Source organism: Xenopus laevis, chromosome 4S, assembly GCF_017654675.1.
Source record: "Xenopus laevis strain J_2021 chromosome 4S, Xenopus_laevis_v10.1, whole genome shotgun sequence".
Lineage (NCBI taxonomy): Eukaryota > Metazoa > Chordata > Amphibia > Anura > Pipidae > Xenopus > Xenopus laevis.
Window position 1 is genome coordinate 65,680,685 of NC_054378.1, and position 24,801 is coordinate 65,705,485.

Here is a 24,801-nt window from a genome sequence, read left to right on the forward strand (position 1 = left end):
CAGAGAAACGTTCTACTTTATATGTGTAACCATTTTTTTTAATATTGAAGTGTAAATTTTAATTTTTCACCTTCTAAAGCAGCTCTGGGAGGAGGGGTTGCTGACGCTTTTACTGTTCAAAACTGATACATTTAGTTGATACATTTGTTATCTTTGCCCAAGCTGAGCAGAATCCCTGAGCTTCATTAAAGGCAGCTGTTATAATGATACAATAGTTGCTAATATTCCACAGATACTGCTGAGAAATGTGTCAACTAAATGTAGCAGATTGTAACTGTTCAGAATGCTCCTGGATTACTTGAGCTGCCAGACTGACACTAGAGACAGGAATTTTAAACTTTAAATTTACATTTTGGGAAAAAGGTAAAAAATAAAAGTTTGAAAGCAATTAAAAAAAAGTCTTTGTTTATGGAGAATAATCTGATAACAACTGAACAGGAAAAAGTATTTGGAAGGTTTACAACCCCATTAGCTGCCTACAAATGAAATTAGTCCGATTGGTTTCTATGAGTTACTGTTAGTAAATGAGCCAAAATTACCCTTGTGTATAAATTTGTTTATATATACATATATACATATAGTTTACCCTATGATATATATAGTATATTGTACTATAAACCTTACAATTGGATGATTTAAAAGTGAAATTTACATATCAAATTAGAAGCAAAAACAATTCTGTGTGATCCCAAACTTTTGAACAATAGTTTAACTAGCTAAATATTCATCAGCATTACTCTCTATGGACCGAGGTTTACGGTTAGCAAGAATAAAAGCGTATATAAAAGGAAAATACATAAGGTGAGAAGCACCAAAACACTTCCACGTGCTACAAGGAAAACAGGTGATTAAAAAATATTTTATTCATGTAAACCAAATGGCAAAAATTTTATGAGCATTTTCCAATAATTAAAAAGGGAAAATAACCTGTATCGAAATGCTAGCCATATATACATTAAAGGTATATAAAAAAACATTTTGGACTTACAGTTTTTTCTTACTACTTTCATTTGAACTATCCCAAAAATAAATAACGTTAAAATAAAATAAAAACATTAAAAAATGAACACAGGAGTAGCTGGAGACAAGTACAGGGAAAAGGTCAGGAAATCTTGGTGGTGGAACCAGGATAGCACTTGCAAGAGTCAGAGAAGCCATTCCCATCAGCGATGTGTAGAACTGCAGGCATAAACAAACACATTTTAGAGATGGATTTCACATCAGTAGATCTGGGTTTCCCACAGAACTAACATAACAAACAATTAAATGCTTCACTTTGCACCCCCGCCTAATGGTTTTAAAAATTAGTGGTGAGCACAACTTTCCCTTGTTTGTTATAGTTCTACAGGAGCAGTGACCAGCTCCATGTTGTAGCTCCCACCCCTCCCAGCTATAGTCAGGTGATCCCACTGGTGTCTAATAAAAGGGCAGCCAAGTTTGGGAGTTTTACATTGAAAGCAGCTAGTAAGTTGCAGGTAAAACTTAGTCCCTTTGTAAAATGTATAATTAAGCAATTGAATTCTTAATGAATCAGATGAAAATTAAGCGTAGGACTTGCCAGATATGTGATGACTTTGACATAGTTGGCCAGCTTAAATATAATGCAATATATGGACAAACAATCCCTGTTTTGTTTAAAGGGTAAGGCATTTTTCATTAGCAGTTTGCACAAAATGTCTCTGTCTTAAATATATTGATAATGGGTTGAGCGCAGAGGACCTCTTGTATTTGTCTATGTATATATATATATATATATATATATATATATATATATATATATATATATATATATATATATATATATATATATATATATATATATATATATATATATATATATATATATAAATTGATGAGACAGCTTCTTTTTTATGTGCATGTGACCTAACATGTATGCTTTGTTTGTGTGCACCGTGAATCTTAGGATCCCAGGGGGCGGCCCTTATTTTTTAAAATAGCAATTTTCTATTTAGGATAACACAATGGCACATACTACTAAAAATGTATTTAATGAAAATGGTTTATTTACATGATGCAGGTTTTTACACATGAGCAGTTTTATGCAATATAATTTTATAGAGACATTGTTCGGTGGGTATAGTTTTCCTTAAAGCAATATCCGCTGTAGTAATAGTAAATGATGATGCATCGTAAATCACAAGCAGTATCAGTGCGGCTATAAGATCAGACTTGACCAAATAATACTTACCGATAGTTTGATCAGATATCCTGGAAGCCTAAACCAAGGCAGATATCTCCTTACAGAAATACAGAATGGTTTCAGATTTAGAGACTCTTCCGACATATTTTCAGGTGCTGGCAGCAAAGACTTGCTTGCCAGAAGGAACAATAATGTAGTGATGATATACGCCATTAACAATCCATCCTTCAGCAAAAGGGGGAGCATGCTGTTATGTAATGCAGAACTACAGTTAAACAGTATCCATCAGCTAAAACATCTTGTATAAAATGTTAATATTATTCTAATAATGTCTTACCTAAATGTTGAAACCAGTAAAAACCATGTAGAGATCCAAGGAGCATCGTTTACTATTAAGCTGACAGGCCTAAATGCAAGAAGCAAAGCATGCTAAAGTATAGTTTCTAAATATGGATACTAATATATGTTATACTGATCAGTTACACTCTACAGTCACCACACTCTACAGGACACCTATGATCTATCTATCTATACCAGTGATCCCCAACCAGTAACTCGTGAGCAACGTGTTGCTCTCCAACCCCTTGGATGTTGCTCTCAGGGTCCTCAAAGCAGGTGCTTATTTTTGAATTCCAAGCATGAAAGCAAGTTTTAATTGAATAAAAACTAAGTATAGTGCCAAGTAGAGCCTCCTGTAGGCTGCCAGTCCACATAGGGGCTACCAAATAGCCAATCACAGCCCTTATTTGGCATTCCAAGGGACTTTTTCATGTTTGTGTTGCTCCCCAACTATTTTTATATTTGAATGTGGCTTACGGGTAAAAAAGGTTGGGGACCCCTGATCTATACCATGGCTTTTCTCATAAAACTCAGTAGCACATGCTGATGTTATGCTAAAGCATTTTATATCAGGAAAAGTACAATGGTTATACTAGTGAGTTAGCATTCTAAATCACTGTAAAATGTATTTACAAATACACCAAATATTTACATTTATCAACATTCAAATTCCACTTTTTACAGCAATTGCAGTTTTTTTGTTGGAAAAATTCTGAATATGAATTTCTTAAACTTCCAAGATTTATTAAGTGCAAGCATCTCAAAAATTCTAATACAAAAATTTGCCTCTAAAAGCGGTCGAGTTCATTTATAAGTCAATGGACATATTTAAGAATTTTTCAATTTGAGTTTTCGAGACTACTTAAAAATGTGGGTGACTCATTGAAATTGATAAATAGAATGTCATTTCAGATTCAAGTTTTTAATTAAATATGCAAATATTTGAGATTCTAGATTTAAAAAAATGAATTAGAAAAAAGAACTTCAACATTTGATTTTTGATAAATCTGCCTCAAAGTGCCGTTCTTAACTCTATAGTCTATTAATAACCTTTAAACAGCTTTAAACACTTATTTTTCAAGAATATACTTACAATGCTGCTAAAAGTATTGATTTCTCATGAACTTGAAAGGAATATAAGAAGAATGACAGTGCACAAGTAACCTGGAAAAACAGAATATGGTATTTAGTACATAAATATGTTGCAAATGTGTGCGGTATTGGGTCACATGATAAGATGATTAATTAGGGTCATACCTTAACATGCCCAAGTCCCCTTTTGATTATGCAGACAACCCTCCCTTACCAGGTTGCTTGGCACATGGGCAAGGTGGGTGACACTAGTATGCAGTGGAAGGCAGGAAAAGGGAAAAATATGTGGAAGGTTAGCATAGGGGACTATAATGCAAGGGACTGCCATAGAGCAAACTGCATATAGGAACTCTACGCACTAAGTGGGAGTAAGGTTATCTCCTTTAAACACAATTTATTTATACAATAATATTACAAATGTTAAATAGGTGAGTACTTACCAGAGCAAATTTAAATCCCCGAACAGAAGGATGCACTGTTAGTTTAATGCACGATGGCAATACACTTAACAGTGTACAAAGAAAGCTAAAGAAAATGATACAAATGTTTTTATTTGGCAAGTATAAAGAGGTAACACATGAGTGCTCTTTGATAAAAGTTATACTATACAGTGTTTATTATATATTAATTAGGTTTAACGCTTAATATAATGTAGACATTGATGTTCTAATACAATGGTAAGATAATTAAACTAGGGCTTAATTGTATTTAAACTGGAAGTGAAAATGAATTCTTAAGAATGGGTCCAGAAGACTGCGGATTATTTAAAGGTGAATTTCATTTTAAGGTTTTCGAGATAAGTAGCTAAGAGACAGGTCAGTTATATGAAAACATGCATTACATATACGAGTTCAGAAACTATGCAGGAACAGAAGCAGGGATGCAAATTGGTGTCAAACTAGAAGAGAAATATTATTTTGACTAATCAGATAACCAAACAGTTATTGTTTTAGTAGTATGCAGATAATGATCACACAATTGAACATTTAGTTCTCAGGATTACCCTAATTTGAAAAAGACTAAAAAGGGAATGCTATCAAAGCTGCTACTGGAAAAAATGATGCCCCTTCCCAACCTGGGCTGATATAGTGTATTTTAAACCTAAGCCCAAATTGCGAGGGATATGGGCAATGACATCATTGGAGGGCTTTGTATAAAGGCAGTGACATCACCAGATAGAAGGATGTGGTAAAAGTAAGCCCACAACCTGCCTGTGACAAGATTCGTTTGTCAGCCTGTGGTTTCCAGTTGACCCATGCACCACTACTACTGATGCATCACATTCATTTATGTTTAAGGCATCACTGCAGCAAACTATGAAAGCCATTATGGAACAAACAATGCCACTACATGTTGAATGACATTCAGCCTGCAAGGAGATTTTACCTGAGCTGTAACTGGGATTCCGAAGATAACACTTTCTTTAGTTTGAATATTGTACTTAAACTGCACCAAACATTGGCTACTTTGTCCTGGGGGGGAAGAAAGAGTAGTTCAACTTGAATTTAGTGTATTAATAATTTAAATGTGAAAAAAATAATAAATATGTTGCTTCCTGCTGCTTATACATGTCTGTTAGAGAGCATGTGACTGAGAGGTATAGATAGCTACAACAGGGAAGATAAGTACTGAACATGTCAACGCTTAGTAAATATATTTCTAATGGGGTTACTAACATGAAATTTACACCAGATGTCGGCAACAACCCAAGTAATCCACACATACCAAGAACATCAAAACAAACAAGTCCATAAATTAAGTTATGTGTAGTTAAGTGGAATGACACAGGGAATAAGTATTGAGCACACTGAAATGTATTTAATACTTAGTAGAAAAGCTTTTGTTTGTAATGACAGCTACAAGACGGTTCCTGTATGGAGAAAGTAGTCACATTCATTGCTAAGGTGTGATTTTGGCCCATTCTTCCACATAAACTGCCTTTAAACCTTGAAGGTTTCAGGGGCCTCTTCTATGAACTCTGGTCTACAGTTCTTTACATCGATTTTCAAAAAAACTATTACATGACGGGAAAAGCTATCTTTGCGGGTTAGCGCAAACAGCGGCAACTATCTAGGAACCCCACAGCAACAGAAGTGTGCAAAAGCTTAGTTAAGGTTCATAAATCTCCTTTAAAGTTAACTTTTAGAATGATGTTGGGAGTGATATTCTGAGACAATTTGCAATTGGTTTTCATTTTTTTATTATTTGTGGCTTTTGAGTTATGTAGCTTTTTATTCAGCAGCTCTCCAGTTTGCAATTTCAGTAATCTGGTTGCTTGGGGTCCAAACTACCCTAGCAACCATGCACTGATTTGAATAAGAGAAAGGAATATGAATAGGTGAGTGCCTGAATAGAAAGATAATTAATAAAAAGTAGCAATAATAATAGATTTGTAGGCTAACAGAGCATTTGTTTTAGATGAGGTCAGTGACCCCCATTTGAAAATAAAACTGGAATGCGTCAGAAAAAGAAGGCAAATAACTATGAAAAATAAATAATATAAACCAACTGAAAAGTTGCTTAGAACTGGCCATTCCATAACATACTAAAAGTTAACTAAAAGGTGAACCACCCCTTTAATACTACGCAAGCAGTACAGCTGCTCTTCTAGTAGTGAGTAGAAAACACGGTGAAGCAAAATGTCAATAAAACATCTTAAATCAAAGCTGTCAATCCTGTGGCCTCCGTCTGCTCAGCTACAACTCCCAGCATCAACTAATGCTTTAAAAGAGAACTCAACCCTAAAAATGAATGTGCTTAAAAATGTAATTTTATATACTGAATTTATTGCACCAGTGTAAAGTTTCAGCTTGTCAATAGCAGCAATGGTCCAGAGCATCAAACTTGTCACAGGGGGGCACCATCTTGGAAAGTGTCTGCTCTGAGCAGCTGTTGAGAAGCTAAATGTAGAGGTCGTCACAAATTGCTTTCCTCTTGTTCTTAAAGGAAGGCTCTGGCATCAGGAGAGCTACAGAAAGACCAGTGAATGCTACTTTACATTTAAGAAAGAAATTTGTATGTAAAAGACAAAATAAACCACTTCCTCATGCAGAAGAGACAGTGATACCAATTCTGGTATGGCAGTGGCAGGGTTAAAATGTAACAAATCAGGAACTGTAAAGACATTAACAGTTGTGCTAGGATCACTTTCAAAATAAAATCTGTAACCACAGCTATCATGCTCATGAAACTCATCCGTCGCACAGCTGCTGGATTCACAGCTGTGTAGACACAGAAACATCAAGACCATTTCTCGCACCAGCACATGAGCCACCATCCTAGAGCCCGAGCAGCAACACAGATTATGCTGAGGGTTACAACGTGAACAGAAGGTTTGGCAGAACCAACAAACAAGGCGCCTACATCTTGGGTTATATGTGGTTTTACTCTCTTCGTTATTTGATACCATTCCACTGAACTGGTACATGTGAAAAAAATATATATATTTTTTATTATTATTAATAATGTTGGTTTTGCACAAATATATATATATGTATATTTACTCTATTCAACTGGTGCACTCTTAACAGTCCACAACCGCCTGGGTGCCGGTCAACCCACTCATATGACAAAAATAAACAAACCCCACTCCAGGAACTTCTTATTACAAAACCAAATAAAAAATTGCAAAAAATTTGCAAAATGGCAAAAAATTCCCCAAACGTATTGAAGTCAAAAGGTTTTGTTTCACGCAACATCTTTTAAACCATGCAACTTTTTTATTTTACTGTACATTAGAGTCTATGGGGATTTTTTTCACAGTGAAACATGGTGAAATATTTCGCTCATCCCTAGCCATCAAATATAACTGGTAAAGGCTTACGATATATATATGTACACGTCAAATTCGATAAATAAAAATGAATATTGTCTATAGTACCCTTACAGTCACCCCCAAAACTTTTGCAGAAATTTCAGTAAGCTAAGTAAGTCCACATTGATAATAATGGAGATATTTACTGCCACCATTTCTGAAGAGTGATTTGCGAAGATGTTTACGTGTGCTCCATCAGAACTCAGTTGATGAGATTAAAGTGGACCCGTCACCCAGACACACAAATCTGTATAATAAAAGTCCTTTTCAAATTAAACATGAAATCCAATTTCTATTTTTTATTAAAGCATTCATAGCTGTTGTAAACTCATTTAAAAATCTCAGCTGTCAATCAAATATTGTCTGCTCCGCCTCAATGCCTAGGCATAGAGGCGGGGCAGACAATTACTTTCACTTTCCATTCAGCACTTCCTACATGTCACAGCTCTCCCCACATTCCCCTGTTCTCTTCACCATTTAATTGTGTAGCCAGGGCATGGGAATGGACATCAGGTCCCCCATTCTGGTGCACAAACAAGATTCTGAGATGATACAAGACTTGTCTTAATAACAGTGTCCCCAAAATGGCTCCTGCCTGCTTGTTATAATTATGACTTCCCAGACTGATGGAAACAAGATTCAAATCATTTATATAGTGTAATTAAAGTTCATTTTGCTTGACTAATGTAATAAAATAAGATTTTGAATAATTTTTTTCGGTGACGGGTCCACTTTAAATATCTGAATTGTGTTCTGTAGCAGTTCTAAAATGCGAAATAATCTGTACACTGAAAACAACATAATGCTCCCCTTGAGTTTAACAGAGGGAAACTAGATATGAGGCAGGATGAATGAATCTTGTACAAAATAATTAGAAGAATATTATATACAGCTTCAAAAGGTCCAAAAATAGCATTTAATAGGGATATTTGCATTTAATGCTTCATAGAGATGCAATTACCTAATATTTAATACTTATACTATTATGTTTTGGGTAGGAGTAGAGAAGAATGGCATCTTGGGCTTCACAACAGCTGAGTACAGTATGTCTTGCTTATTCATTAGCATTCCCTTTGCAGTTCTAAACGGAGAAGACTGCATCTCAGCCAGTTTTTGGAGAAGAGCAAAATTACAAATCAATTTCTCAAAATTAATTGCAACACTAAAGCAGCAAAATGATTTCTATAAAAATAATTATGACTTTAAAAAGGCAAACAATTAGCATAGTACATTACAGTGCTAAGAAAAGAGGACATATTATCGCTGATACTTTTATGATCCCATTCTGGCATGGCAGCTTACTATGGAATCTGTTTCAGTGGAAAAATGTATGACTGAAGCATGGTTTTAATGATGCAATAAGTATAATATCTTGGCAAATGCCACTGAGCTAGGGGTTAAATACAGAATAGAACACTGGCAAGAAGAAACTGTTGAACAGGCCAGCTCCGGTTACGAGCCCTGTGTTTGCATGTGTTGAAACTGCATAAGAAATCCCTAAAGGTCACTGCCAATGGATTCCAATACATCTGAAAAATAGCAGAGACTTTTTCACGTACCTCAAAGAGTCCACGGCCAACAGGGAAAAGTCTTCTAAGAACTTGAAGTATTTGTTCAGTTTCTGTCAAAAAAGGAATCCAGCAAAGAGCAAAGGAAGCAATTACGCCAACGCCAATCTTAAATAACAAAAATAAGCTGCGGAAAAAATAAATAAAGTTAAAAATTCAGAACATCAAACAAAATGGATTTTTCTGACACTAGTTATCTTGAGACTTGACTGAAGAGAAAGACAAAATTGACAGCCAATGGTACTGTGACAACATAAAATGATTAGGATCAAAGAATAAAGTTTTCTTTCTCTGTGTCAAATAAGTGTCTCCTTATTTAACAATGTTTTCTAAGATAACAAAGGACCAGAATTACAAATGGCCTTACAGTTTTTTGTTTAATTTCATTAACTGTGCTGATCAGTTGACAGACATCAAACTTTTATATCAAATGTGTTTATTTATAACGTACATGGCTGAAGGATATTGAATGAAAACGCAAAGATTGTAAGCTCCAGTGGAACAGAGACCTCTATCCATATGTGCCATGAATTATAAACTTGCTTATTATAAATAAAGGGAACCCTTCTATTTATCTTCCCAGTTCCTCTCTCATAAGTGCAGTGCCCCTTATGCTTGCATCAGTACACCACCTAACTCTCCATGGGCCACATTTACAAAGTGCACTCATACACATATCACTGTATTTTTTACCCCCCAAAAAATAATTTCCTTCCCCCCCCCCAATAATTCCAGTGTCATTTGCAAGCCTGGAGCGGGCAGTAACTTCAGGGTTCCCTTGGGTCAATGCATGCACTAGCATTATTCATTAGAGCAAAGTGGACAGTTAATTAATTAAAATTAAGTAGGGGTGTCCCTGTGAGTCATTCAATGCAGGTATGCAATCAACATTAATAATAAAATAGGTCCTTAAAGAGGATACGAACCTTACATAAAATTCTAGGGTCCCAATTCATTATGCGTCTGGCTACCTGTTCTCTGTATATGTGTTTAATCATGAAGGCAAACGCAAGCACTGAATTAATAAACTATGTTGCCTTACCTATTTCCTGTACTTCTATCAAGGTCACAGATTAATTACCTATAACAATTTACTCAGTTTTACTGGAACGCCTCCACAAGATATTATATAAGTGTATGTATATAAGTTGATATATATATAAGTTTGAAATCTTCCATGAAAATGGCACATTAGGTGAAAAGTTTACTTACCCTCTGCCTGTAATGCCCCGCTTTAAGCATTTTCCTAACAGATAGCAGAAGAATGGCAGAGAATGGTAAAGTTCCATTTGCTTGTAGTTTAGTGCACAGCAAAATGCAAATGATCCCAGCAGGTCCCATTCAAGTGAAAGTGCAATGATTCCCCAAAGTGCAAAGCCAAGGCTTACAGAGTTGTATGTGTGTCTGTGTTAAGGACAGTACAGATTGCTCCACAATTATGCATTCTCTATTATCTTCATTATTTACAGAGTACCAACAATTGAAACATTTAATTATGAAAGAATTGAGGTAAGGCAGTACAAAGTAAATAAGAAAGCCAAAGCCATTATGGGTATCAAAATGGAAATACAAATAGGAAGTTAGAGTCCTTAAAAAGAAGGATATGTTTTTTACATAGTGAACAGATACTCAAAAACATGTTTGCTTGCAAGTAAAACAATATTAAATTAGAAATGTGTTTTGTCACCCATTCCATCATATACATTTCTGTACAAGATCTATATTTGTTTGTTTCCCTGCCACATTAATCTTCAGCCTTATCATGTTTACCTATAGAGAAACTATGCAAGTGAAAATGACAGGCTAGTGAACCAGCTGATCTGCTGGCCTCTTCAAGCTCCTGTGTGTGCACTCTGAATCAGCCTTGGGAAGGCACAAGGAGAAGACTCCGCTCTGAAATCCATTGGATGTCTGATTCATCAGCGGATTGGCTGATTCTTGGCCTGCATTTTAATTCATTAGCCTTCAGCTGAAGAATAAACAAAATGATTGCCTAACCCAGTGATCCCCAACCAGTAGCTCGTGAGCAACATGTTGCTCTCCAACCCTTTGGATGTTGCTCCCAGTGGCCTCAAAGCAGGAGCTTATTTTTGAATTCCAGACTTGGAGGCAAGTTTTGGTTGTATAAAAACCACGTGCACTGCCAAACAGAACCTCAGTGTAGGTTGACAATCCACATCGGGACTACTTAATGGCCAATCACAACCTTATTTGGCATGGAACATTTTTCATGTTAGTGTTGCTCCCAAACTCCTTTTACTTCTAAATGTTGCTCACGGGTTTAAAAGGTTGGGGATCCCTGGCCTAACCTAACATGTTGCCTGAGTAATGCAGAGGATAAGTCTGGCAAAGAAATAAAGAATGATACTTCCAAGGCTTGTAGAAGAGAGCAAAAAAACAATGATTAATGCCCTACAAAGAGTTGTTGATTAAGACAGTATATATTAATGTGTTGGACTGGCCCACCGGGATACCAGGAAAACTCCCAGTGGGCCTAGGTGTCAGTGCCCCCCCCCCACCCCCCTCTGGTCCTGGCTAAGGGGGTAGTCTCACAGTTTAGGAACCACATTTATAGGCTATACAGAGCAACATTTCTTGAACAGTATAAATGCCCATTTGTAATCCTGAAAACTGGGAAGAATCTTGTGCTGCAGTCATTAGCCTTGTGGTCCTCAATGCAGGAGACAAATGTACTTGTGACATTTTTATCCATAAAAAAATACAAATGCACTGCTTATAAGTGGCACCCCTGAAATAATGCAGTAATTATCAGATAAGAAAAACCTAGAATCAAATGTTGCATATTTCTAAGGATGAAGGTATGGTATCCGTTATCTGGAAACCCATTATCCAGAAAGCGCTGAATTACAGAAGGGCCCTCTCCCATAGATTCCATTATAATGAAATAATCCAAATTTTTCAAAATTATTTAGTTGTTCTCTGTAGTAACAAAACAATACCTTGTATTTGATCCGAACTAAGAATTAATTCTAATTGGAAGCAAAACTAGCTTATTGGATTTATTTAATGTTTACATGATTTTCTAGTAGACTGAAGGATGAGGATCCAAATAACGGAAAGGTCAGTTAGCCGGAAAACCCCAGGTCCCCAACATTCTGGATAACAGGTCTAACATCTGTATTGCAGGGCACTGGTTGTGAATGTAGACCTTTAGTAGAGTACAAGTTTTTCTCCACAAGCAGTAAAAAAAGTTTGAACAATAACCTAGCAAAGTCTCTGGGAAAAGAATAATTTAAGGCGCCCAGGTCTAATATTTACTATATATACTACCCATTTTTAAACCCAGTTCTGCAATAACTGTCATTGACCTACTAAAATTTTAAAATGCTACTCAGAATAAACTTTGGTAATTAGATGTGTACAATAATTAAAGAAATGAGTGCAAAGAAAAATGGAGCTGAAAAACATCATATAAATGGTATCAACATTCATCACACTGTGCAGACAGATAATGAAGTAATTTATTCCAAGATAGAGAAAGTTGAGGTTAGCCTATAGCAGCAATTATACGCAAGCAATTCTAAGGCAAAAAACACTGCAGTAATAACAGATAATATAAATACTTAGAGAGGATACTGAAAGTGTCCATAGTCGATAAGGATCAAACCTGGGTAAAGCAAAATACAGCAGAGGAAGGAAATCTGAAAGGGAAATTTTAATACATTATTTTATGGTTTTGTTTGCTGTCCAACATTTTTTTTAGTACTATGGATTTCTAAAATAACGGTGATTGAAGCTATTATGCCTGAAGAAGGACAATTTTAAAATGTAGTGCTATGATAGCTCCCCCCCACACTATGAAGCATTCCCAATTTCTTTATACTTGTAAAACTCAATAAAGTTCAACAAATAAAAGAAACCTTACTGTAACGGCTAATGATTCAGTGCTGTGGTAGCATACCCAGATATATACTCTTCTGCAGTTACTAATGTGTGTGAGCCATAAAACGTTGCTGGCTCATTAAAAATTATTATTAATTAACATTTTTATTACAAAGATCTTCCAAAATGTGACCAGGATATTAAATAAGGATAAGGTGTTCATGTGAAACACTTACTCTTTTTTTTGAAGGTACTTCTCTCATACATAAACAGTAGACAATAACAGCAGGGATGTAAATGATCAAATCAGCTACTAAAACTACAAGACAAAAGATTTAATTCAGTATTAATTTAATGTTAGCACAGCGCTAACAGATTACAATGCAATGCTGACAGCTGTTAAATTGCAGTATTTAATTATAGTTTATGATACCAAAGGAGCAAAAAAAATTCTGATATCCTCTTCATGTCTCATCTGATCGGTGATAATTTCCTAAAAAATTTATTGTTGCTCTTATTGGTAGCAAAATGATTGGCTCCATGATTGGCAACATACATAGTTTTCAAATGCACCATAAATGAATGTGCCCCTTTGAACAATTGTTTTGCAGACTTGTGTAGGTACTAAGGTGTTCATTCTTGGGTAGATTTCAACTGATCTAGCCTGGACCTAACTGGCATTTTATAAAATATCATGCAAAATACAAGAGAAAATACAACATGAAACAAAAGGTTTCAGTGTAGGATTTGTAATTCCGTAAACGAAGTATTGGTCAAGGGTCGGAAAACTTTTGCCAAGCACTATATATATTCATGTAAAAATCAATAACGTAACTTTACACAACAGTTACAATATACCGCGTAATATAACCATCTATATCAAGAACCAGAGGTTTAGAGACAATGGAAGAGAATTTGAAAAAAACATATTCATGTATTGGTTCAAGTATATTGCCAACTTGCCCTTTAATATGCATACCAGTTGCCCGCATAAACAGCTTGTGTTGGAGAGATTCATAGCCTTGGGATGTGTTCAGGGCCACCCAGTCTGGGTTTAGTAGATGAGCACTTTAAAAAGAAAAAAAACAGCAATATCAAATTATTGCAAAGAAAATCATAAGAACCAACAAACGTATTTCTGTACTGTAACACACTTGACCCTGTGTGTGTGTATACAACTGAAATAGTTATGTTAAAGGGGTGGTTCACCTTTAAGGTAACTTTTATTATGTTGAAGAACGGCCAATTCTAAGGCCAATTTCATTATTTATTTTTTATAGTTTTATAGTTATTTGCCTTTCTCTTCTGACTCTTTGCAGCTTTCAAACTGGCGTCGCTGACTCTCTTCTAAAAAACAAATGCTCTGTAAGGCTACAAATGTATTGTTATTGCTACTTTTTATTACTCATATTTCTATTCAGGCCTCTCCTATTCATCTTCCAGTCTCCTATTCAAATCAATGCATGGTTGCTAGGGTAATTTGGACCCTAGTTACCAGATTGGTTAAGATGCAAATTGAAGAGCTGCTGAATAAAAAGCTAAATTACTCAAAAACCTTCAATTATAAAAAATTAAAACCAACTGCAAATTGTCTCAGAATATCACTCTCTACATCATACTAAACGTTATCTCAAAGGTGAACTACCCCTTTAATTGTTTCAAAGGAAGACTAAACCCTAAAAATGAATATGGCTACAAGTTCCATATTTTATATATTGAACTTAGTGAACCAGCCTAAAGGTTCAGATCTCTACAGTAATAATGTCCCAGGCCTTCAGAGTTGTCACGGGGTTTCCCATCTTGGATTTTGTTAAGAGTGTCTGCAACACACACACATCCTACATGTGCTTTGAGCAGCTGTTAAGAAGTTAACCTTAGAGGTTGTCACAAATCAGAAAATGGGGTTTGTCTGTCATACAAGCTGATGATATAGGGCTGATTATTAAATTCTGATGCTAACTGCACTGGTTTCTGAACTGTCATGTGTTAATAATTATTTACTAATCAGCTCTGCCTTTTATTGTGACATTTATATGATATATATTCAGTATATTGTGCATTGGTCTCTAAGCTCAATAAATGACAACAGCACAGAGCATGTGCAGTGAATCAGCAGAAAAGAAGACGGGGAGCCACAAGGGCATCTTTGGAGACACAGTACTGCTAAAGGTCTGCGGTTGCCTTTGGCTGGTAATGAATCCCAAAACTTAATGTACAACATGTCTGCCATACAAATCCCAATTTTGTTACAAGAATAATTTTAATCAGAATCTATTACCCTGCCAGCAACCTTTTTGAGCAGTGGTAGAAAAACATGAGAATTTACAATCCCCACAAGTTGTACCCTGATCAGAATCAAAACTAATCACAGTGTTGTCATATCATTTATATATATGTTAGGTGGTAGGGTTGCCAACAAGAGGAGTGGAAGTTGGCCCAAAAATGGCTGCTTTTGTGTTTTTAGCCCAAACTTCACTCCACTCCATGGGTCTGTTTGCAAGCAGAAGCTGCACTTTTCAGTGCACTTGTTACAGAAGTCAATAGGACTGCACATGTTTGAAAATATACAGGCTTCTGAAAGAAAAATTCTGATCTATACAAGTTTTTGTGATTAAAGGAAAGCTATATCCCCCGAAATGAATACTTAATATGATGTAAGCTGTTGCTTAAGTATTCATTTTCGGGGGTATAGTTTTCATTTAGTCACAAAAACTTGTATAGAAAATTTGCCATTTGAAGCTGGCGTGTTAAAGTTTCTTAATATGCCACTTAATATGATGTAACCTATCTGTTGCTTAAGTGGCATATTAAAGAATCTTACCAATGTAGAATATACAAGTAAATATTGCCCTTTACATTTTTTTCCATGAGTGCATTTTTTGTTTGAGTGCACCATGACTTGTAGGATTCCAGGGGGCAGGCCTTACTTCTTCAAATACGGTAACAATTTTCTATATAGGATTACCCAATGGCACATACTACTAAAACAGTATATTATTATTATTATTATTAAAATGGTTTATTTACATTAAGTAGGGTTTTACATATGAGGGGTTTTATGCAATATATTTTTATAGAGACCTACGTGGTTCAGGAGTACAGTTTTCCTTTAATAAATGTCAAACATTCGAGTCAGAAATTGAAATTCATTTGCACTCTTTTCAGCCATGGGGCATATTTTTCAAAAAGAGCAGGTGCCTCCAGCCGTTTTAGAAAAATAAGTAATTGAATGACTTTGACAGTTTAAAAAAATATTTTTATTAAATACATGCAATGTGAAAAATGTTCTTAGACTTAGGAGGCCATTAACTTACATGTGCCCACAAAGAAAACTGTGGTATGCGGTCAAAGGTGGATAATCAAGACCCCAGTACTGAAGATTGTTGTCTGTCGAATTGAAATACCTATGATGAAAAAATACAGGTCTCTTATTAATTTGAAACATTGTGTTGCAATGAATAAAAACTATAAAAACAGCAGTAGGTGTGAGATGACATAGATAAGCAAAGTTTCATTAATAGCTGCTTTGCTTTTTCTCTGCAATGATAATGCAGTAGTTAACTAGCTCAAATTCAAGCAAATGGCAAAACACTCATACTGGGCCTTTAAATGTTTGGATGTTTTTAGTAATCTTGGTCATGGTGCTCCAGATTACTGAGCGGTATACTCTGAAAAAAATCCCAGGTCCCCATCATTCTGTATAATAAACCCTACACTTGTAGAAGTATATGATTGCTTATCTGGACACCCAATAACCAGAGAACTCTGAATTACAGAAAGACCTTCTCCCATAGGGTATATTTATCAAAGAGTGAAGTTAAAGATCGCCACAGTCTGCTAGAGTGAATTTCTGCCACTCTCCATTCCAATTTAAAGGAAATAAATTAAATTTTTTAAATGATTCCCTTTTTTCTCTGTAATAATAAAACGGTACCTTGTACTTGATCCTAACTAAGCTTCATGAATCCATATAGGTAGCAAAACAAGTATACCCCAGGATCCAAGCATTTTAAATACTATATCCTTTGCCTGTACAGTCATTTGGAAAACACACAAGCAATAATGAGATTATTACCTGGCCAATATTGACATAGGGCATCAACACTGAATGAATTTTTATTCCGAGGGTAGTATTTTGTAATTCTCCAATCTATTTACAAATAATGGCAATGTCTATTCTTTTCAGAAGTGGATCATCTTTAAATATATTACTGTACCTAGACTTAGGGCTGGGATTGTGTTGCCCAGCTGGCCATCGGTACAACATTGTAGCCCAATATTGTTTCTAGCTGTCATTAAGTCTTTTCTTTAAAGGGCACCTGTTGCCAAAATACATTATCCCCACCAAAGGTGTAGGCTAATAGTGCCAGCACTCTGGTGGGGGTAACAGTAGTTTTAATTTTTTTTTTAAATAAAACTTGCCACAGCCAGCACTAGAACACTCGCACCAGGATGGAGCTCCTGGTGCGAGTGGCCATGATCAGAACGCATTTGCATAATGCACTTCTGATGCAGCAAGCAGTGGCATTTGCTCATTATGTGCATGCATTAGTCCTAAAATGGCTGTTCTAACTGGGAGCTCCCTCCTTGTGCAGGTGGCCTAGCTTTGGGGGTAATTTTTTTTCCTCAACCTTTGGTTGGGAATTACATATTTTGGCAACAGGTGCCCTTTAAGTATTTCTTCAAAGGCAGATAATTAGTGTATACCGCTTTAAGGGTCTCAAAAGCATTATAATTTTTTACACCAATATTCTAGTGTAGTGAGGTGGTTTGAGGTAGCACTAGAGCTTACATATTTTGGTCAACATCACCAGTAATGTGATAATTTTGGTTAAAAAAAGCAAAATCTAAATATTAATAACAAATGGACTCAATGGGAAATGACATTCCAGGATTTAAGAGCTTTCTGGATAATGGGTTTCCAGACAATAGATCTAATACCTGATACTTTTTAAAAAAAAAAAAAAAAAAAAAATAGATTTAATACATATGTTAACACCAATAAAATCTGAACACTTGGATTTTACCTCATTTTCAACTGACAGTATATGACCTTAATGTGGTATGGTGGCTTATCAACTTTATGATCATAACTTTGTAACTAACCCTGTTTGTGTAAACACACGCACTTGTACATATACTGAATTAGTGAGATTATGAGACAGGGGACCAGGGAATGTGCATTAATAAATTGGCCAAATCAGTAGCACTTCCGTTGTATTTAAATGTATTTAAACATATTTTAACTTAGCCATGGAGTGCTCCCACAACCCCCCTATTTTGTTTTTGTTTTTTTACACATTTTTATTCCCTCGACACCTGGCCCAGGGGTTTTATTTTTCTGGAGAGAACACTGTATTTCAATTAGGGCAACAATGTTCTGGGAATTGCACATATAAAAAGACTACATACCATTGTTTAACTGGTAGACTGAAAGTTATTTCTTGCCAGTGCCTCTGGGCTTCATAATCTCCAAACATTGGTGGTTTGTGGGCTCCTAGAAAACAGAAGGTCAATGTTTATTGTTTTCCAGTCAGATACTAATAAAACATTTTAAATACAAAATGTGAATCTATTGTCATATTTTGTGACAGTGCACATCACCTCTAGACTAAACATAAGCTGTTGCGGACGCAATTTAAACAGTAGAATTGGCAAAACTAAAACAGTTTAATTTTACTAAAAGTAAGTATTTCCTAAAGTGAATGGAATCAAGCATGGCATACTATGACAAAATATAAAAAGAAACAATTGTGTTAAATTATCTCTTTTACTATATGTATTTTTTACATATTATCATAACATAACAATACTTCATATACTTAATGTAGTCTCAGCTTCATTACAGGAAAACATATCTTGTTCCCATAGAATCAAGATGTAAAACTGTATACCTATAACACAGGCTGAGTGACCAATCAAACTGAATTTGAAGCATTAGATGCATAATAGGTCCAAACCTTAACATTCCCTTTGAAGGAGAAGGAAAGATACCATGGCAGCTTATTGCCAATAGATTAACCACAATAGTGCAAGCTATAACACTGTATTTATTCTGTAGAATGCTTTACCATACCTAAGTAAACAGTTCTATGTTAAGGATAGCAGCTGCCATATTAGCATGGTGTGAGATCACTTCCTGCCTGAGTCTCTCCCTGCTCACTCATAGCTCTGGGCTCAGATTACAGCAGAGAGGGGAGGAGGGAGGGGAGCACACTGAGCATGCTCAAGCGATTATAGCAGAGAGGGGAGGAGGGAGAGGAGCAAACTGAGCATGCTCAAGCTCAAGCCCTGGAGGTTTAAGCTGAAAACAGGAAGTCTGATACAGAAGCCCATGTGTACAAAATAGGACAGAAATGCAGAAGACAGAAGACTCAGAGAAGCATTACTTTGAGGGTTTACCGGTGTATTTATACAGTACAGACACTTCTGATAAAGCTTACTTAATTTTAACCTTTCCTTCTCCTTTAATGAACAAGTGGGAATGACTAAAACCAAGGTGGTCAGCAATATGGCAAACCTTCTTCATCTGTATAAAAGTAAATCAGAACACAACATGGTCTAGTAGCCTGAGCAAACCACAAAAGAAAAGACTAATTATGAAATATTGGTCAAATCCAAATGCCTAATTTCCTTTTGTATCATACACATGTTTTACTTAATGAAAGCTGAATAGCAAGCAGTCTGGATCTAAATATACAAGTTTTCTGAAGATCCATGTCTCCCTTTAGGTATGTGCTACACTATGCTGGATGTGCTGCATTCTGAAATAGTATGGCTACCATTACCAGAGAACCATGTAAGGCATCAGCTGTAAAATATTGCAGAAATATCTAAGACATCTTAACATACTCAGTCTTGGCAACAGAAGATACATGGTAGAGAAGTGTCAACACTTTTTTTTATGTGGGGGCAGGCAAGAAGATATAAAAGTTTCTCCACCTCTTGATTAAAATCCACACCCTTCTGCCTGATGGAAAATCTACTTCATAACACCACTTATTTAGGAGCAAGAATGGAGCTCCTTGTCTCCAGGAGTAAATGTGAAATTATGTGAAACTGCAGTCAGTGAAAGTTCTACCAGCAGTAAATCATTTATTCGTGGAACCTATGACATTATAGAATGTCTTTTATGAAGCCAGGCATGTCTTTCAGTGGTTAGACAGTACTATGGCTGGCATGGGCTTGCACCTGTTCACTTCCAACATAAGTGTTGCTTTCCTGAGTCAACACAACCGATCTACTATGACTGACTCTTCATCAAGTTTTAAACAGGGATTTTTTCATACATGATCCAGAAAATTAAAATATCTGCAGTTAATTCACAACATAAATTAGTACTGAGCAATAAACATTAACTGGTACAATAAACTGTTGCCAACATATACTGTATGTGCCATGATTGTTCCAGTCACTCTCCCATAGTTCCAGCAATATCCAAAACCATAAATAAACATTAACCTTTAAATCTCACCCTGACTGGCCTTTAGGCTGGATACCCCCCATCCACTATTTTTTGTCCCAGCTGTTTGGGAACTATTGGCATACAGAAGCAAACTTTAAACATTTTACTTATCTAGGAAAACAGACCCATAAACCTAGCAAATTTATATTACAAATAAAATGCTCCTACAGGTATGGGACGGTTATCCAGAATGATAACAAATCTTTCCATAATTTGGATCTTTATACCTTAAGTCTACTAAAAAATCATAAACATTAAATAAACCCAATAAACTGGTATTGTTCCCAAGAAGGATTAATTATATCTTAGTTGGGATCAACTAGAAGGTACTGCTTTATTATTACAGAGAAAAAGGAAATAATTTTTAAAAGTTTGGATTATTTAAATATAATGGAGTCTACGGGAGACGGCTTTTCCGTAATTCAAAGCTTTCTGGATAACGGGTGTCAGAAAGCCCAGCTGCCAAATATTCTGGATAACAGGTCCCATACTTGTATCACTATGACCATACTGACTAACAGAATGGGGGGGGGGGGCGGTGATAGTTATAACCTAACCTAATATACCATGTTCTATGATAGAAACATAACATTGGGTGAAGCCAACAAATTGCGTTTTAATTGTGCCATGTGTTTTGGAGTTATTTTAGTTTGGTTACTTTTTTATTTTAGCTGCACCAGTTTCAGTGACATTTTACAACGTCTATAAACTCTTCCCTGCTCTCTTCAATGCTCTCTTACCTACTCTCTTCAAATTTGTACAGGTATGGGACCTTATCTAGAATGCTCGGGACTAGGGGTCTTCAGGGTAAGGGATCAAGCATTTTCAAAAGGTATATCACAAATAATTTAAAAAGGAACTAAACCCTAAAATTATGGCTAAAAATGCCGTATTCTATACCAGCCTAAAGTTTCAACTTCTCAATAGCAGCAATGATCCAAGACTTCAAATGTTTCAAAGGGGGTCACCATCTTGTAAAGTGTTTGCGACACATGCTCAGTGGGCTCTGAGCAGATGTTGAGAAGCTAACCCTAAGGGTTGTAGCAAATTATCAAGCAGAAAATGAGGTTGCCCTGTAATATAAGCTAATGCTACAGGGCTGATTATTAAATTCTGATGCTAGTTGCACTGGTTTCTGTGCTGCTATGTAGTAACACTTTGGATGTGAAAGGTATCCTTTAAATAGCTACTACTTTGAACCTGAGTGGGCAAAACTTATTTAGAAAACTTGAATATTAGGAAAATGGAGAACTGCATGTAAATTCTTTGGGTGACTCCCCTTATTTTCTAGAAGCATGTTTTGACTTTCTTTGCATATTTGACTATGCACAATTATAGTTGCTCTTAGTGAACAATAATAATGTATTTCTGCAGATGAGGCTGAAAATGTAAATTAAGGTCTCAGTCTATACAGGGGCAATAAGCACATTTAAAAACAAAATCTCAAAAACGGACACACAAAAGTGTTTATGAAGGTCTTTGCACATATATATACTAACATGCCTATTTTGCCTGATCTAATAAATTGCTCCCATTTATTTAATAGGCCTGGTATAAAAACATGTTTCTATCAAGCCTTTGAGGTGTATGTTTGAATATATGAAATGCCAGGGCATATTTTAAACCTCCATTCTGACATGGACACAAGGAAACCCTGGAACTAATAGCAAAATTGACATGGCTGTACTTCCAGTGTTCCATTATCAAGTTGCGTCTGCACACACAAGATGAGGTAAACCATTTCCATATAAATGGTGTTACTGTGATCTGCACTCAATTCAGTATAAAAGTCCAATTCATTATATGGTCAAATAACATGTCTAGATTACTGTAACCCGCTACTAACTGGCATCCCTAACTCCCATCTCTTCCCACTACAATCTGTATTAAATACTGTTCTAGAATTCTCCTCATCTCATCTAACGAAGTACAGGCCCCTCTACTGCTGAAGTTCTGCCTGGCAGTCATGACCTCCCATAAGAGAAAGATTAACTTATACACGCTTTCTCAAAACCATCAAGGCTCTACCAACTGCTGATTCTCACCTTTAACCTTTCTCTCTTGCTGCCCCTTATATTAGGAATGTCATTCCTGAGATACTGTGAATCTTCTCTCAGTCTGAATGCACGGTTTTGCTGTACAGTGTTGTGTACATAAGTGGCATACACTGCAGCACTATATAGAGTAAGTGAAGTTACATTAGTACCTGCCCCAATAGAGATTATAATCTAATAATAAGCATGCATACAAACTACATACATTTATACCAGGAGACACTAAGGATAGAAACAAAAAGTAGAAAAATACCTGTAGCAAATGTGGAAACCCAGAGGCCAAATCTTACATCATCAGTCGCATGAAAGTACTTACAAGAAACCTCTCAGGCCAAAAGTAAATGTAAATATCCTAAATATTAACAAAACATATTTAACATCCTTAAAATAGCATGACACATTTCATGCAAAAAACATTAATCACAGACTTGATAAATTCTGCAATGCAGGATCTCTAACCACTGTGTCTCTAGCTATCTTCTGTTCCACACAAGGATGAAGAGCTCAAACTTTAAAATCATTTTGGGATGAGGTGCTGAAGCATGTAATGACACCACCTGCCAAGGGTCGATCTTATACAGAGTTCAAAGAACTGCAGCACAGCGCAATAATCAAAATTGTTTCAAAAACATCAGAAAAGTAACATTTCAGCCTTACTGGTCCATTTATCAAGCCTGTAGTAATTTGCACCTATTAGTAACGACGTAAAGGAGTAGGAAGTTTGGTGAAAGCTAGGGGGGCAAGAACAGGGTGGGAACATTACACAAACAAATGCTCTCTTATGTAGCAGAGAACACCTACAGAAATTAGTGTGTCCTAAAATATTTTACATTGGCAGAACCTGGCTTTCATATTGGCCCCCTGTGAAGTCTGCAAGCTGTAGAGCAGACTAACAATCAGCGCAGATGCATACTGGCATACTGTAGTATTTTCTAAATAGCCAGGAGGGTAGAAATGTAATAAACTGTAAGATGTTAGTAGTTGTGATGTCTAGTGAAGGGACAGGTAACATGTACACATAGTAACAAATTTGATATACAGTTTTGTTTTTCAAAACTTGTCTCATCAAAAGTAATTGCTAGCTGGTTGTTATCAGTAACTGTTCATCTGCTACTAAATATGTATTAATTGTACATATTGCCTATGTCTTTATTAAGGATGCACCGAATCCCCTATCTTGGATTCAGCCAAACCCCTGAATCCTTTGTGAAAGATTCGGCCGAATACCGAACCAAATCCTAATTTGCATATGAAATTTAGGGGTGGGAAGGGGAAAACATTCTTCGCTTCCTTGTTTTGTGACAAAAAGTCACGCAATTTTCCTCCCCACCTCTTATATCGGTTCAGCCGGGCAGAAGGATTTGGCGGAATTCTGTTGAAAAAGGCCGAATCCTGGATTTGGTGCATCCCTGATATTTATGCAGAAACCTTCATTTAGAGAGCACTACTAGGATACACAGCACTGCACATGTTTATAGTGTACAGAAGGACACAAAGGGAGGACAAGTATTGGGTCTTCAGATGTTAATCCGAGAGCAGCGTTTGCACCAGCTCTCATGGCATCTTGCTCACACTGCAATTAACCATAACTATAGCGCAAAACATTGAAAAAAACAAACAAATTTAATTTAGAAGTCAAATAGCTTTTTTTCACGTGATCTGGTACGTAAACTGCCGTGACACTTGGAGAAGATCAGGCTGAAAATACATTGCTATGACGCTCTTTACACATAGGCGCCTTTATATTAGGGGTTTGAAGGCCCCTGAATCTTTTATTGCACGTGAGGCTCAAAGGAAACGACCAATATCATTTTTACCTGAGTAAGAACCGAGTGACACTGCCCAGCGCACATAGAGCGCCACGAGCACAGCTAAAGCTGCTAGTGAACAAGTCTCCATGGCTCTGAGTATTTTCTTACTACACTACTTCCTCTTAATTCATCCACCTCATCTCGCCGGCACAACTGTGACGTAATCAAAAACGCGACCGTATCCCAGCGCAGTCTGGTGAAGTATAAATCGCGTCTAGGGGGTTACCATGGAAACTACACAAATAGGCGCGAGGAAAGTTGCGTGCCGCTAGGTGCAGCGGAAAAGACAAAGCAACGGAGAAATAAAGCTAGTTTATTCTGCGCAATATTAGTAGAACAGAAGATGCAGGGTTGAATTGTTGGGGAAAAAACACACGGGGTTCGTCCACCAGTTCCGAAGGGCGTTATGGTAAGCAGGTTGTGTCAAGAGAAGACACTTTTTGCGAATCTATAGCCTGCACGTGTAAGAGAGAGGTAACTATACTAAACATCAGTGGTCCCCAACCAGTGGCTCGTGAGCAATATATTGCTCTCCAACAACTTGGATGTTGTTCCCAGTTGCCTCCATACCTCCCAACATTTTGGAAGTAAAAAGAGGGACAAAAAACTTTTTCACACGTAGAACAGCGACATTTTTGACCATGCCCCTTTCTG

At 36.3% G+C, this 24,801-nt stretch overlaps 1 protein-coding gene across 2 annotated transcripts; it reads right to left on the reverse strand.

Moving 5' to 3' along the window:
- Positions 1–840: 840 nt before the first annotated feature.
- On the reverse strand, positions 841–24,305 carry alg6.S (ALG6, alpha-1,3-glucosyltransferase S homeolog). Of its 2 annotated transcripts, XM_041591339.1 has the most exons (15): positions 24,154–24,300; positions 22,590–22,688; positions 18,230–18,314; positions 16,132–16,221; positions 13,797–13,885; positions 13,054–13,136; positions 12,572–12,636; positions 10,187–10,372; positions 8,966–9,101; positions 4,979–5,064; positions 4,033–4,117; positions 3,594–3,664; positions 2,499–2,567; positions 2,210–2,408; positions 841–1,179 (listed from the first exon to the last, which is right to left on the reverse strand). In XM_041591339.1, exons 3-15 carry the CDS (start codon positions 18,295–18,297, stop codon positions 985–987), a joined length of 1,422 nt encoding a protein of 473 aa, XP_041447273.1. In that variant the 5' UTR covers positions 18,298–18,314; positions 22,590–22,688; positions 24,154–24,300; the 3' UTR covers positions 841–984.
- Positions 24,306–24,801: the final 496 nt, after the last annotated feature.

Coding starts and splice junctions, on each gene's coding strand:
- alg6.S (XM_041591339.1), bottom strand. CDS start 18,297: ATGTTTGGAGATTATGAAGCCCAGAGGCACTGGCAAGAAATAACTTTC. Junction 9,102..10,186: donor CGGGGCATTACAGGCAGAGG/GTAAGTAAACTT, acceptor TTTTTTCCGCAG/CTTATTTTTGTTATTTAAGA. Junction 1,180..2,209: donor GATATCTGATCAAACTATCG/GTAAGTATTATT, acceptor TTATGCCTGCAG/TTCTACACATCGCTGATGGG.